Source organism: Oryctolagus cuniculus, chromosome 14, assembly GCF_964237555.1.
Source record: "Oryctolagus cuniculus chromosome 14, mOryCun1.1, whole genome shotgun sequence".
Taxonomy (NCBI): Eukaryota; Metazoa; Chordata; class Mammalia; order Lagomorpha; family Leporidae; genus Oryctolagus; species Oryctolagus cuniculus.
The window spans coordinates 4675596-4690051 of NC_091445.1; the positions used below are offsets into that span (position 1 = coordinate 4675596).

At 51.1% G+C, this 14456-nt stretch overlaps 1 protein-coding gene across 1 annotated transcript in view; it reads right to left on the minus strand.

Annotated features, from left to right (window-relative positions):
* Positions 1-14456, minus strand: part of ACOT12 (acyl-CoA thioesterase 12) — a 45356-nt gene continuing 30900 nt past the window's right edge. The window contains exons 11-17 of the mRNA XM_002713909.5: positions 13215-13298; positions 9374-9507; positions 7337-7465; positions 4043-4169; positions 3665-3791; positions 2877-2958; positions 1-319 (exon numbers count right to left, since the gene is read on the minus strand). Of these exons, the coding sequence (XP_002713955.4) occupies positions 2918-2958; positions 3665-3791; positions 4043-4169; positions 7337-7465; positions 9374-9507; positions 13215-13298 (642 nt within the window). The 3' untranslated portion in view covers positions 1-319; positions 2877-2917. The remainder of the gene's footprint in view (positions 320-2876; positions 2959-3664; positions 3792-4042; positions 4170-7336; positions 7466-9373; positions 9508-13214; positions 13299-14456) is intronic.

The window sequence follows — 14456 nt, forward strand, 5'->3', positions numbered from 1 at the left end:
CCCAGTAACACACCTCCTGACATTCGGAGTATTTATTTGCTTACTTATGGCGTGACCAGTATGTTCTGGTCTGCTTGAACAGTAGTAGTACCTACAAGTGTTGGGTGCAAAGCCAGGTCGACGCTCACTCCAGGGAAGAGAGAGGAGACTCTCACTTCAGAGGGAGACGCGCCCCAAGGACTGCCCTGAACTCCAGGGCCAGCACGCCTCCGTGCGTCGCAGCACCGCTTCAGGCAGTACACCGCCACCTTCCCGAGTGCTGCCCGAAGTGTTGCCGTCTTCTCTGTCGCAGCCTTCAAGTCTCTGAGGCGCAGGGATCCTGGAAACGAGACTTCAGCTGAGACTGTGGAAGGACTCAGGCAGCGCCAGGTGACGGGCCCTTGCCTGCGTTCAGAGCACACAGGAGAACAGAAGGCGTGGAAGGGACTGGGACAGAGGGGTGAACACGGGAAACACACAGGACCTGCCCCCAGTGCCGGCCCCTTATTTTAACTTAAATAGCAGATGTGGCTGGTGGCTACCGCGCTGAAGAATGCAGGTATATGTTATGCATTTATTCCATTTTCAAAACTATATCCAGGTCCCTTTCATTAATCCACAGAAAGCAGATGAACCTGGGGCCAGTGCTGTGGCACAGTGGGCTAAACCTCCACCTGTGGCGCTGGCATCCCATCTGGGCGCCGGTTCTAGTCCCGGCTGCTCCTCCTCTGATCCGGCTCTCTGCTATGGCCTGGGAAAGCAGTAGAAGATGGCCCAAGTACCTGGGCCGCTGCACCTGGGTGGGAGACCCCTAAGAAGCTCTTGTCTCCTGGCTTTGGAATGGCTCAGTTCCAGCCATTGCGGCCATTTGGGGAGTGACCCAGCGGATCGAAGACCTTTTTCTCTGTCTCTCTCTGTCTTTACCTCTTAAATAAATAAATAATTTTTTTTTAAAATAAGAAAGTCAAGGATGCTGGTCAAATTAGTGGTGTTCAAATTAAGATTAAATAATCATTCCGATGGGAACCAGTTGTGCAGCAGGTTCAGCCATCGCCTGCAACCCCAGTATAGCATGTGAGCTCCCATTCTAGTCCCGGCTGCCGAACTTCCGACCCAGCTCCCTGCTAATGTGCCTGGGAAAGCAGCGGAGGATGGCCCAAGTTCCTGGGCCCTGCACCCATGTGGGAGACCTGGAAGAAGGCCCTGGCTCCTGACTTTTGCCCAGCCCAGCCCAGCCCAAACTGTTGTGGCCATTTGAGGAGCGAACCAGTGGATGGAAGACCAATCTCTGTATCTTTCTCTTTCTTTCCCTCTCTTTCTGTAACTCTGCCTTTCAGATAAATCTTTACAACAAAATATCATTTTGAATTTTCTTAGAAGCATTCAGCAGAAAAGCGATTTCTAGAAAGCCTGGTGGTCCACATGCATTGTTACGCTTGTGCCCTATCACTCTCACCCATGATCTCGCGTTCCGTGGTTTCAGCTACCGTGGCCAAGCACAACTTGAAAGGATTACGTGGAGACCCGAAAAATAAATAAATTCATAGGAATTCGAAGAGCAAGGTGAGGCAGACAGTGCTTGGGAATGTCTCAATTTCTATACTTCCCCTAGTTTAAGACTTCAGGGTGCAGAGCTTTAGGGCAATGCATGCCCTTTATTTCAGTTTTGTCTCCTCTCTTTTTTATTTATTTATTTATTTATTTATTTATTTATTTATTTTTGGACAGGCAGGGTGGACAGTGAGAGAGAGAGACAGAGAGAAAGGTCTTCCTTTGCCGTTGGTTCACCCTCCAATGGCCGCCGCGGCCGGCGCACCGCGCTGATCCGATGGCAGGAGCCAGGAGCCAGGTGCTTTTCCTGGTCTCCCATGGGGTGCAGGGCCCAAGCACCTGGGCCATCCTCCACTGCACTCCCTGGCCACAGCAGAGAGCTGGCCTGGAAGAGGGGCAACCGGGACAGAATCCGGCGCCCCGACCGGGACTAGAACCCGGTGTGCCGGCGCCGCTAGGCGGAGGATTAGCCTAGTGAGCCGCGGCGCCAGCCAGTTTTGTCTCCTCTCTTAAAAATAGGTTAATATATTCTCAAAAAAACTTTCCTCCTCCTTCTGAAATGTAATAAATAATCATTTTAATTTCTACATCTACTCTTCTTATTGTACATACATGTCAGTTCCTTCAATGCAACACACTTCTGGCTGCTCTATTTCCAATCCAGCTCCCTGCTAATGTGCGTGGGAAAGACGTGGAAGACGGCCCAAGTACTTGGGCCCCTGCCTTCCCATTTGGGAGAAACAGATAGAATTCCAGCCTCCTGGCTTTAGGCTGGGCCAGCCCCAGCTGTTGCAGGCATTTGGGGAACGAACCAGCAGACAGAAGATCTCTCTTTCTCTCTCTCTCTGCCTTTCAAATAAATCAATCTTTGTTTTTATTTATTTATTTGAAAAGCAGAGTTACAGAGAAGCAGAGGCAGAGGCATACAGAGAGAGAGGTCTTCCACTCGCTGGTTCACTCCCCAAATGGCCGCAATGGCCAGAGTTGAACTGATCCGAAGGCAGGAGCCAGGAGCTTCGTCCAGGTCTCCTACACGGGTGCAGGAGCCCAAGGACTTGGGCCATCTTCTACTGCTTTCCCCGGCCATGGCAGAGAGCTGGATCAGAAGAGGAGAAGCTGAGACTAGAACCAGCAGCCATATGGTATGGCGGCACTGCGGCGACTTTACCACAGCACTGGCCCCATAAATAAATCTTTAACAAAAGTAATTTAAGAAATGTACCTGAGTCTAAAGTTCATACACAGGAAGACAGCAAAACAGGCAAATGCAAGGAATCGTGACCAGACCTGGACTGTGTGCATGGATGGGCAGGAAGTGGGAGGGGAGCTGAGGCAGAATGTCTAACCTGTGGAAGGCTCTAGACTTCACGGGGAGCTCCTGCAGCCGTCACGAGCCGTCTTGCTGAGGCTGACGTGATGGATTCTGATCTGCTGAGACAAATCAGAGGGGCAGATAACGAATGCTGGGTCTGGGGGACGGAGTGCTGCGAGAAGACTCTGGAAGAAGAGCTGGGCTGCAACACATGTTGCAGGTGCTTTGTCTGCGTGCAGTGACAGATATGAAACGGGTCAGCCACCTCGAACATGTGTTAAGGACACTAACAAAGTCGCTCCTATTACTGAAACTGACTGGATTCCATTGTGTTTTAATGTCTTCTCTGCACCACGTAACACGTCTTGTCAGGTACTCCTGACCACAGGCATCTCTTGCACACGGAACAATGACACACATTAGTGCACGGGCCAACCACAGCACATCACCAGAACACACACTATACCCTGCAACTTATAAAAGGTTTGTGACCATTTTAATTAAATTTGTACTTTTTCATAGAATGCACAATATGGCAACAGATAAGCTTCCATTCTCTCTTTGAAAGAGGCAGAGCCGTGGATGTTCTAAAGCAGAATTTTAAACCTCTTTCATTGCCAATCCAAATGACTGACAGTTGACTTGAGATGCATTTTGGTTTTTAACCTTGTCCTAAACTGCACTTTCCCTAGGCTGATAAGAAGTTATTGTGTGACCTCGAAACTTCCCCAGTGTCAGGGCTAAGGGTGTTTGGATAAAAAGTGAGAAATTATATGACAGGTGACTGACAGTTGACTCCTTAAGACACGCTCAGAAACCCACCATCAGTAGCGTCCTCTATGAATTTAATACAAGAGGCTGCTGCTTCTTCAATGGACTTGGACCAGCCGCCCAGATTTCCAGCAAAGTAGGGAAGGATGCTAGCAGACATCTGGTTAAAGTAAGACACCTGTGTCAAGAAGAAAACCCAGACTGTAATTTATAATTGATTTGGAGCTTCCGTAAGCTGGGAGCTGAATCTTGGTGGGGTGGGGGAGACTAAGACCCCAGGACCTTCTGGAAAAGGTCTGAGAGGTTCATCTTAGGATTCCCCTAGCGTGGACACAAGTGACAGGATTATAATGAATGGGGAGCCCCGGTAAACCGAGGTTTCCCTTTATCTAAGAGCGAATCAATGAGCGGACGTCTCATCAAGCTTACGGTGCAGGAATGGCTGTCAATGGCGTGGATGAGGAAGCCGGCACATATGATTTCACTCCTGGTGTGGTCAGGAGATGGCGGGGCGGACGGCAGCATGACCGACTTCGCCGCCACGGTGTAGGCGTGCCTGGAAGGGAAGCAGGCATTTTCTAAACCTTGTGAGAAACGAAGAAATGCTGCAAGAAACGAAACTCCTAGAACGCCTGCTATTTATTTAGCAAGGCAGAGAAGCAGCAGAAGACCCTCCTCTCCCAGAGGGGCGTCTGAATCGGAAAAGCTCTTCCCAGGAACCCTCAAGAGCAGGGACTTCCTGCCCCAGAACTGCACTAGCTTGGGCTAACTCCTTACAACTGCGGCCAGCCCCCACACTGAAGTGTCACTGTGCCCTAAACGTGGGTAATTTCAGTTCCCTTTCATTTTTTACTTTTTTTTTTTTTATGAGAGACAGAGACCCAAAGAGACAGACAGAGATCCTCTCCGCTGGTTCACTCCCCAGATGCCTGCAACTGGACCTGGCCACAGCCACAGCTGGGAGTCAGGAACTCAGTCCAGGTCTCCACGTGGGCAGCAGAGCCATCACCACCGCCCCCCGGCATCTGCATCACCAGGAAGCTGGAGTCAGGACCTGCAGCCAGGACTCAAACCAGGCACCCGGAGGCTGAACGCAGGCGTCTTAACAGTGTCTTAACTGCCAGGCCAAATGCCTGCCCACCCCACCTCCGTTTTTAATTAAAAAATCAAAAAAATAATAACCATCACTTTAAAGAATCCTCGAATGATATAGCTTATACCAGGTCCAGTCTTTCTCTACATCCTGGAGCTGACCTGTCTTCTTAGCATTCCGCTGTAGCTCTCTGGACCTTGTTAAACTTGCATAATAATGACACTTACAGAACTAAATGTGAACCTAAAGATTTTGTATAAATATGAGCATTTTATACATATTGGTCTACAATTTGATTTTTTACCTAACAGTATATCTCTGGAAGTGTTTGTTTGTTTGTTTGTTTGTTTTTTTTTTTTTTTTTTTTTTTTTTTTGACAGGCAGAGTGGATAGTGAGAGAGAGAGACAGAGAGAAAGGTCTTCCTTTTGCCGTTGGTTCACCCTCCAATGGCCGCCGCGCTGTGACTGGCGTACCGCGCCTATTCGAAGGCAGGAGCCAGGTGCTTCTCCTGGTCTCCCATGGGGTACAGGGCCCAAGCACTTGGGCCATCCTCCACTGCACTCCCAGGCCACAGCAGAGAGCTGGCCTGGAAGGGGGGCAACCGGGACAGAATCCAGCGCCCCGACTGGGACTAGAACCCGGTGTGCCAGCGCTGCTAGGTGGAGGATTAGCCTAGTGAGCCGCAGCGCCGGCCTGGAGGTGTTTTTATATTACAGTTTTGACAGCTACTTCATCTTTTTTTTTTTTTTTAATTCATTTAATTTTGAAAGTGTTACAGAGAGACGGATAGACAGAGAGAAATCTTCTATCCACTGGTTTACTTTCTAGATGGCCACAATGGCCAGCAATAGGCCAGGCCAAAGCCAGGAGCCAGGAGCCAAGAGCTAGGATCCAGGAGTCAGGAGCTTCTTCTGGGTCTCCCACATGGGTGGCAGAGGCCCAAGCACTTTGGAATTCTTCTGCTGCTTTTCCCAGGAAGGGAGCTGGGTTGGAAGTGGAGTACCCAGGACTCGAACCAGCACTCATATGGGATGCCAGCACTGCAGGTGGTGGCTTCACCTGCTACACCACAACACTGAACCCACCACTTCCTCCTTTAAATGCACACTGTAGAATGCATCTGCCATAATTTCTAAGTAGAGCTTTGGCTTATGTTCGATATCATCTGACATAAGCGACATTGCACTGAGCATCCCTGGACATTAACACTCACACATGTGCGGGGGTACTTGGGGTGCCCTGAATGGCCCCACACAGTGAAAAGCCACGTGTGGTGCTCCGACCAACAGCTCAGGCTGATAGCCACACAGCCGAGCCTCGGTGAGTTCTAAGCCGATTTGTGGTGTTTGATTTGATTTTAATTTCACTTTTTTTTCTTGGTAATGGGATTGCTGAAGGTTCACTAAGTATCAGTTTGCAACCACAAAGAGAAATAGGAAAAGGAAACACTACAGGATCTTTGCTTGGTGCTTTGTATTCAGCTGGCACTTACTGTGTGACCTAACTTTTTGTTAAATTATACCTACATATCTAGTTTAAACAATTTTTTAAAGATTTATTTATTTATTTGAAAGTCAGAGTTACACAGAGAGAGCAGAGAGAGAGAGAAAGAGAGGTCTTCCATCCACTGGTTCACTCCTCAGTTGCCCACAACGGCCGGAGCTGCACCAATCCAACAGGAGCCAGGAGCCTCTTCCAGGTCTCCCATGCAGGTGCAGGGGCCCAAGCACCTGGGCCATCCTCTACTGCTTTCCCAGGACAGAGCAGAGAGCTGGATCAGAAGTGGAGCAGCCAAGTCTCGAACCGGCGCCCATATGGGATGCGGGCGCTTCAGGCCAGGACGTTAACCCGCTGTGCCACAGTGCCGGCCCCTAAGCATTTTCAAATATCATATAAGATACTGACTTCCCCATATTGACTTCCTTTTTTAAAAAATTAAGTAATTTGGGGCCGATGCTGTGGCGCAGCAGGTTAAGCCACTGTCTGCAGTGCAGGCATCCCATATGGGCAGATTCGAGTCCCCATTGCTCCGCTTCCAATCCAGCTCCCTGCTAATGCGCTTGGGAAAACAGTGGAGGATGACCTAAGTCCTTGGGCCCCTGCACCCACATGGGAGACCCAGAAGAAGCTCCTGGCTCCTGGCTTTGGACCAGCCCAGCTTTGGCCGTTGCAGTCATTTGGGGAATGAACCAACAGATAGAAGATCTCTCTTTCTGTCTCTTCTCTATTTGTAACTTTCAAATAAACAAATCTTTAAAAAATTAAATAACTTACTTATGCGAGAAGCAGAGGGAGTATAGAGAGGACACACACTCCTAACCAATGGCTCAGCCCCCAGATAACTACAGTGGTCCTTGGTTTGGAGGTATGAAGTCAACCCGGCCTCCTGCGTGGGTGGCAGGAACCCACTCACTTGAGCCATCGCCACTGCCTCCCAGGGTCCGCACTAGCAGGAAGCTGGAGTCAGCAGCCAGAGGTGGGGATTCAACCCAGATACTCCCACGTGGGGCACAGGAGTCTTAATGACTGGGCTTACAAGCCCACCCTAACTTCCTCATTTTCACATCAAGTTTTCATCTCTATTTTAGACTACAGACATGGCCGTGCCACTGGGACTGCACACACTCACCCCATCCTGAGAGGCTTTCTTCGTGACACAAGCACAACCAAGTCCCTGGGCTTGTCCCCAGTGGTCGCAGGACAGGTGATGTGGTATATCTGGTCGTCTTCACTCACCCGGTCTATCACTTCACAGGACCTGTGTGGACAGAAAGGTGGAGTGTGCCACTCACTTCCCTTCTTTGCTTAATTGATCTCATTATCACTGTCGGAGCTGTCCCCTGCAGCTCATCCAACCCTTCCCCCAACCAGCATCACTGCCCAAAGTCCCCTTCACATGAGCTGTTTGGTCAGAAGGAAGAATTCTGCATGTGATGGAGGTTGGCCAACCAACTCCAGGTTCACAGCCCTCAAGACTTCAGAGCAAGGCATTGAGCTCTTTTCCATAAAATTATTTTTCCTAGGCTCAAGTAAAACTTACTGAAGATGGGTGGATTAGAGGGATGACCCAAGAAGGACCACCAGGTACAGGAAGGGGACCAGTTGGAAAGAAAGTGTGGAGGCTGACAGCTTGCTTGGGACTCCCAGACTGTCCCCGTGCGCCTGTCCCCTTTCAGGCAGGTCACCTTACTCTCATCTGCAGTGTGTGGCTGGTAACACCCACGGGGTCACTGTGTGGCTTAGGTGAAAACAGTTGGCCCAGTGCTTGAATCACAGTAGGCGCCCAAGGAAGTTAGCTCCATCAGAATCAGTTCACTCATTCCTTTCATTCAAGTTCATTTGAGCTGGAACATCAGGTGACAGAACAGTGGGTGCAACATTTCACAAGAACTCATAGCAAAGGTTAAGCACTGTTCTTACAAGCTTTGTGCTTATAAAATACCTATAAATATGGATGAAGGAAACTGAGAAGTGCGTCCACTCCTCTGGGAATGTTTGGTTATGGAGGCATTGACCAGAGTGTGGTGTTCTGCCATCTACACAAACGCAGCGCCTGGCCCCTGGGACGCCTTTTCACCTTACTGGGGTTGAATATCGTCTATCACGTGGCATTCATCACAGAGAGTCTTAGGAATTTTAAGGATGAACTGCTCCTTTGTCTAGATTGAGAAACAGAGTAGAGCTTAATGTGAGAGGAGCCCTGTGACCAAACTTCCCTTGTGAGGCCCTGCAAGGTGCTAAGAGCAGAGAGGGTTGGGTCTGAGTGCCACCTCCCACTGCCAGGGTGGGTGACAAGGCACTCAACTCCGTATGGCCGTCCCTCAGCATCCACGGAGGGAGGGGGCTCCAACCCCCTGTGGATACCAGAATCCAACAATGCTCATGTCCTGTAGTATCTCATAGAATATCTGCATGCTCCCATAAACCTTAAGTCATCCCTAGGTGACTGAGGACACCCGCTGCTATGCAAACGCTATCTCAGTCATTGTTAACTGCATTGTTTAGGAAACAACACCAAGGAAAAAAGTCTGTACATGTTCAGAACAGATGCAATTTTTCCCCTGAATGTTTTGTGATCTGTAGTTGGTTGAATTCCCACCAACACAGAGGGCAAAACCAGATAGGAATTCCAGGAAATGAGGGAGCGCAGCAGGGCCTGCCGCAGGGAGGCCAGAGTCAGGAGGAGGAAGAGTGAGACACACAGGTGCACAGGAGCACACACTGTCACACAGGGTGGGCAGGGAGGACCCAGCGGGGCTTCCCCCCAGGGGGTGCCATTCCGCAGACAAAGGTGCTGCCACTGGGTGGTCACGTCCCCCAGAGTGCAGGCTGTACATCACAGTATGGTAGGACAGCCTGGTGGCCCTGGGTGCCACTCAGGTTCTGTCACATCGCGCTCTCCAGCTCGGTGGGAACAGCACTGACCTTGAAGTTTCTGGGAGGATTCCAACAGATGTGCATGACACAAGCCAACGTGCAGCGGAGGGTAAGTCAAGGAGTACAGTAATTTTAGCAGTGTGTCTCTTAACATCGCCCGAGGCAGTGTTTGGGGCAGCACATGCTCTCTGATCAATCAAACAACAGGTCCCACACCGGGCAGCCTGCAGAGGGTGTCTCCTACGTGACGGCGGGGCTGATTCGGGAAGGCTTTGGCCCTTGTCCTTACACATAATGCGGGTCCCACAAAGGTCGCCTCGTGAAGTCAGACAGCAGATGGTAGGCCAGGTGCGCAGGGCTCTCCACACGCTTCTCCACCCAGATGGACAGAACATCCTGCTCTTCCAGGGTGTATATTTTTATCTCAAAGGGAGCAAGGAACATCACATTATGAGGGGCACACTGGTATGAAGGCAACATCGAGGTTCTACTTTACAAAGCACGCACGTGTATGTAGCTGTAGAAGCCACCAGCAAGGCGCCTTTGTACCTGGAGGAAAGTGAAGCCAAACAATTTCACTGCAAGAACTTGGATTCTAGAGGTGGCCCCACACAGTAGCTGGACAGTTGTGCAGCATGGGAAGACTAAGGAATAAACCTTTCTCCCTCTTGTCTTGGTGCCGCCTCCCCGCCTTTATCCAGGAATAACAGAAAATATCACCAGGCTGCTGGACTTCCTGGTAGAGTTCTGACACCCCCAGAGCCCTGGGCACCAGGCTGAGGTTCAGGACGTTGTCTTGGGTGGCAGGTGAATCTCCCAGGAAGCCAGCCAGCCTCCTCTGCAACTGACTCAACTGCTGAAGCACCCAGCTCTCCCAGCACAAAACACTGTCTCATGTCTGAGTCACGAGGGTTCATGTTTCTGGAGGCCGACTCCAGGGCTTCTAGTGCGTGTGATTCCTTAGCTAAGAGGAGCCGCCTGACACGGACTTAAACTTTCACGCATCCCTTGTCACTCTGAGCTTTGCTTCTCCTGCCTCTCTGACAATAATCAGAGATGCCTGTTCGGGTCTCAGCACGCTGCCTCCTGCCCACTTTCTCCATCTCTTGGAGAGTACCTTAAAGTTAGTGGTGAACTCTGCCATCTCACAGCCACTGCTGTGGCAGCAAGGTGTGGACAGACAAGCACAGGGTCAGGACTTCCTGCGGGACTCAAGCAGAAGGCAGAGTTGGGCTGCACGGGAGAGCCCTGCCCTCGTCAACACATGTGACGACATGAGGAGCAGACAGGAAGCAGCTTAGGGGGAGTACAAGGGACTGCTGGCTTATGCGGACACTTCTCCAGTTCACCCTGAGGCCAAGCCTGCAAAGGAAGACATGACCCAGCATGGGCACGGACCAGACACAAAGAACATCAGGGCTCTGGTGGTCTCTGGGATCACGCTACCAGCAGGACATGGGCATGGAGGTGCCCGCCTCTGCTCCCAGTGCAGGGGCATGGGAGGAGCCTCACTGGTGTCAATGCAGGGCGAGGCCCCTGACCAAGGCTCTTGGCCAGCCTGCCAGGGCTCAGCAGCCTCAGACTAGCCAAGGACAGCTGCCCAGAGTGAACCCCACAGCCTGCTCACATGGTGGCCTTGGAGCAGCGTGGGCCCAGTGTAGGGGAGGCTGTGCTGCTGGGCTGAGCACTTGTTTAGAGTCATGTTGTGCCCTGGGCCCTGCAAATTCATCTGTTGAAGGCTTAACACTGCCGCTACCGAAGAATGTGACTTGGGAAGGAAATAGGGTCTTGCCCGCTCATCAGGTTGAGGCCGTACGCCAGCAGCTGGGGTCCACATCAGTGAAGGCCAAGGACACAGGTACAGCGAGAGTGCAGTGAACTGATGCCAGAGTTGCGGGCCAGCAGCCACCTGCAGCGGGGGCAAGGCTCAGAACAGTCTCCTTGTCCCCTGGGAAGAACCCAACTCCGCTGACACCTTGCTCTCAGACTCCCAGCTCCCAGACAAGTGGATTCCTAAGGCTGAGCCCACCCAGTGTGGGGAGCTCCGTTACTGCAGCCCTGGGAAATGAGTCAGCCCGTCTCCAGGAGCTGTTCCCCGGGGGGCAGACACACTCCCTGCTTCCTGTGCTGGAGCCAAAGCTCAGGAGCCCCGTGCAGTTCCGCCCTCCCAGAGCTCGCTCCCCTTGCCTAGTGCTGGCCACAGTGCTGGGTGCACGACTGGCTTCAGTCTGGCCCAGTCTTGCCCATTGCAGCCATCTGGGGAGTGAACCAGCAGACGGGAGAGCTCTGTCTCTGTCTCCCACTTTCTGTAACTCTGACTTTCAAACAAATAAATAAATTAAAAATAAAAAATTAATAAAAGTGTAAAACTAGTAGAGAAAAAGAAAAACTCAGAAAAACATTTTAATCTTATTTTGATTGTACTTTTTTTTTAAAGATTTTATTTACTTATTTGAGAGGTAGAGTTACAGACAGTGAGAGAGAGAGAGAGAGAGAGAGAGAGAGAAAGGTCTTCCTTCCGCTGGTTCACTCTCCAAATGGCCACAACGGATGGAGCTATGCCAATCCGAAGCCAGGAGCCAGGTGCCTCCTCCTGGTCTCCCATGGGGTGCAGGTGCCCAAGCACCTGGGCCATCCTCCACTGCCTTCCCGGGCCACAGCACAGAGCTGGACTGGAAGAGAAGCAACTGGGACTAGAACCAGCACCCATATGGGATGCTGGCACCGCAGGCGGAGGACTAACCTAGTGCACCATGGCGCTGGCCCCTTGGTTGTACTTTTTAAAAAGATTCAAATTCAACCGAGATAAGAATTCCTAAAGGTATACAGTATTCCCTAATAACTTAAGAGTCCTTAAAATTACACAATGTTCTCTAATAACTTTCCACACAGAAATGCAGAATTAATCAATGAGGATTTTCCTAGGACACTAGCAAGTTGATGAGTCTGGGTTTGTTTCTGGCCATAGCCTCCTGAATGCCACTGAACGTGGCCTTTGGCTTCATCCTAGATGCGAACCCACTCATCCCACGGCTGTTGCTGAGTGCTGAGATGCCAGCAGGAGGCAGCTCTCACATCAGCACAGCAGACCAAGCACTAAAGTGCTGTGCCTGAGTGACAGTGAGAACATACACCTCAACTGTGCTAGGCCTGTGAGAAGCACGGGGGACACTGGGCCTCGCTGGGCGGAAAGGGATGAGGAAGACCCTGGGAAGACGTAGTCGTGGGGACAACGTGGTAACAAGAGCAAACAGCCAAATGCAGAGCACTCGGAGGAGGTCCAAGCCAGGGCGTGGAGAGGCACCTGCAGTCACTGGATTCTGGGGAAGGTGATGGCACGGCGTATCCACCAGACTGCAGCACGGTTAATAATTAGGATGTGATGACACATCATGTGTGAGCCAGGTCTGTCCCCAGACAATCAGGACACCTGGCCACCCCAGGTCACGGGTTACCCTTCACTGTTGACAGAGAACAGCGCACATGGAGCAGAGGCCTGAAGCCAGCACCACCATGCCCCCGAGCACAATGGGGATCAAAGGGCCCTCTGAGAGCCGACAGTGCCATCCGCCTCAAGGGACTCCTGACAGGCCTCCGAAGCTAGAGACAAATCCAAGTGTGGAGGGGCCCGGAGGCTGGTGACACACACGGCAGGCTGGACATTATTAAGAGGTAGAGAGGACATCAGGCCAGGGAAAACAGACCCCGTGCAGACAGTAGACAGCTCAGGGGCCACGGAAGGCTCAGGACTGACGAGGCAGAAACGTCACAGGTGATGCCTAATTAACTGCCAGATTAATTTCAGGAGGTTGTGACTGAAGGAGCTGCAGAGGGAGACGGCCGTCAGGTTGGGAATGGCCCTAGGGACAAGCGTCTGCTCTGGATCTTGAGACCAGGAGGGGCTGGGGAAGGTGGACATGAGGAGCAGGGGCTGCCCAGGGGCAGGCACGTGCCAGATGCATCTGCAGGAGCCCGAGTGGCCGTGTGGAGAGAGAGGGGCTGGGGGCGGTTTCCCGAGGTTCTTGCTGTTTCGGGAGCAACAGCAGATGCGGCGGGGCCACCAGCACCATCCGCCAGCACAGCTTCACCTGGCAGGGACAGGGGATATGCAACACCTGCCCACCTCCTACCTTCTCCGCAGCGCTGGTCACCTCCCAGCCGCTTTTGGCTGCCAGCCTTCTGAGCGCCTCCACATTGCCGCTGCTGAGCGCTGCCTGAGACAGGTAGTTGAAAAGTGTGTGTTCAGTGCAGATACTCCCTATGTGATCAGAGACTCTGTGCTTAGAGAATGGGCACTGCTGGGGAGGTTATGTTGAGCCAACGCAGCACTGTGACACATAGTACCAAACGACAGCTACTCACTGCTTCTATCTCAGACTCTAAATGCAGAATCCAGACACGGTAACCCCACGCCTAGCAACTTCCTATCACTTTAATTGGTATCCTGAGTGAAGGCAGTATGACTTATAGGACAGCACTGCCAAAAGTTCATGGGAAAATGAATTAAAGCATACGATTATTTTGGTGCAAAAAAAATATCGAAATCCAAGCACATGTAGGTTCTTCAGAAAGTCCATGGACATGCATACTGCAAAAAACTTGTGCAAGGGAGGTTATGGGGGGAAAAGCTGCTATAATCCAAAAGTTGTACTTTGGAAATTTATATTTATTAAATAAAAGTTGGGAAAAAAAAGAATTTCTGCAAAAAAAAAAACCTTGTGCATAAATTTCCATTTTTTTGCACCAAAATAAACTTCTTTATTAAAAAAGCTATTATTGGAAAGATCAAGACAAAAAGATATATGTGTGTGCGTGCGTGTGTGTGTGCGTGAGTGCGTGCATGTGTGTGTGTGTGTGACAGAGAGAGAGAGAGAGAGAGAGAGAGAGAGCGAAAGATCTGCCATTCACGGGTTCATTCCTCAAATGCCTGCAACAGCCAGGGCCAGGCAAGGCTGAAGCCAGCAGCCAGGAACTCCACCCAAGTCTCCCACACGAGTGGCAGGGACCCAAGTGCTTGGGCCATTGCCTGCTGCCTCCTAGGGCGCACACCAGCAGGGAGCTGGATCGGAAGCGGAGGCGGGATTCAAGCTCAGGCACTATGATGTGAGAAGTGGACGTCCCGAGCAGTGCTTTAACTTGCTGCACAACGCCTGCCCCACTTTAATGCCATTTTCCACGAACTTTTTGAAGCACCGTCATAACCAATGCGTAACAAGTAAATTTGGATTCTTAACAGTCAAAACACTGGAATGACTATTGCTACGTTGTTTTATAAACTGCAAGCTTGTGGGTGTCACTCAGCACAGGTCACAGGAGAACAGCAGGTCAACTGTGCCCCACGCTGCTTGGACAAATCTGAGAGCAGGCCATCA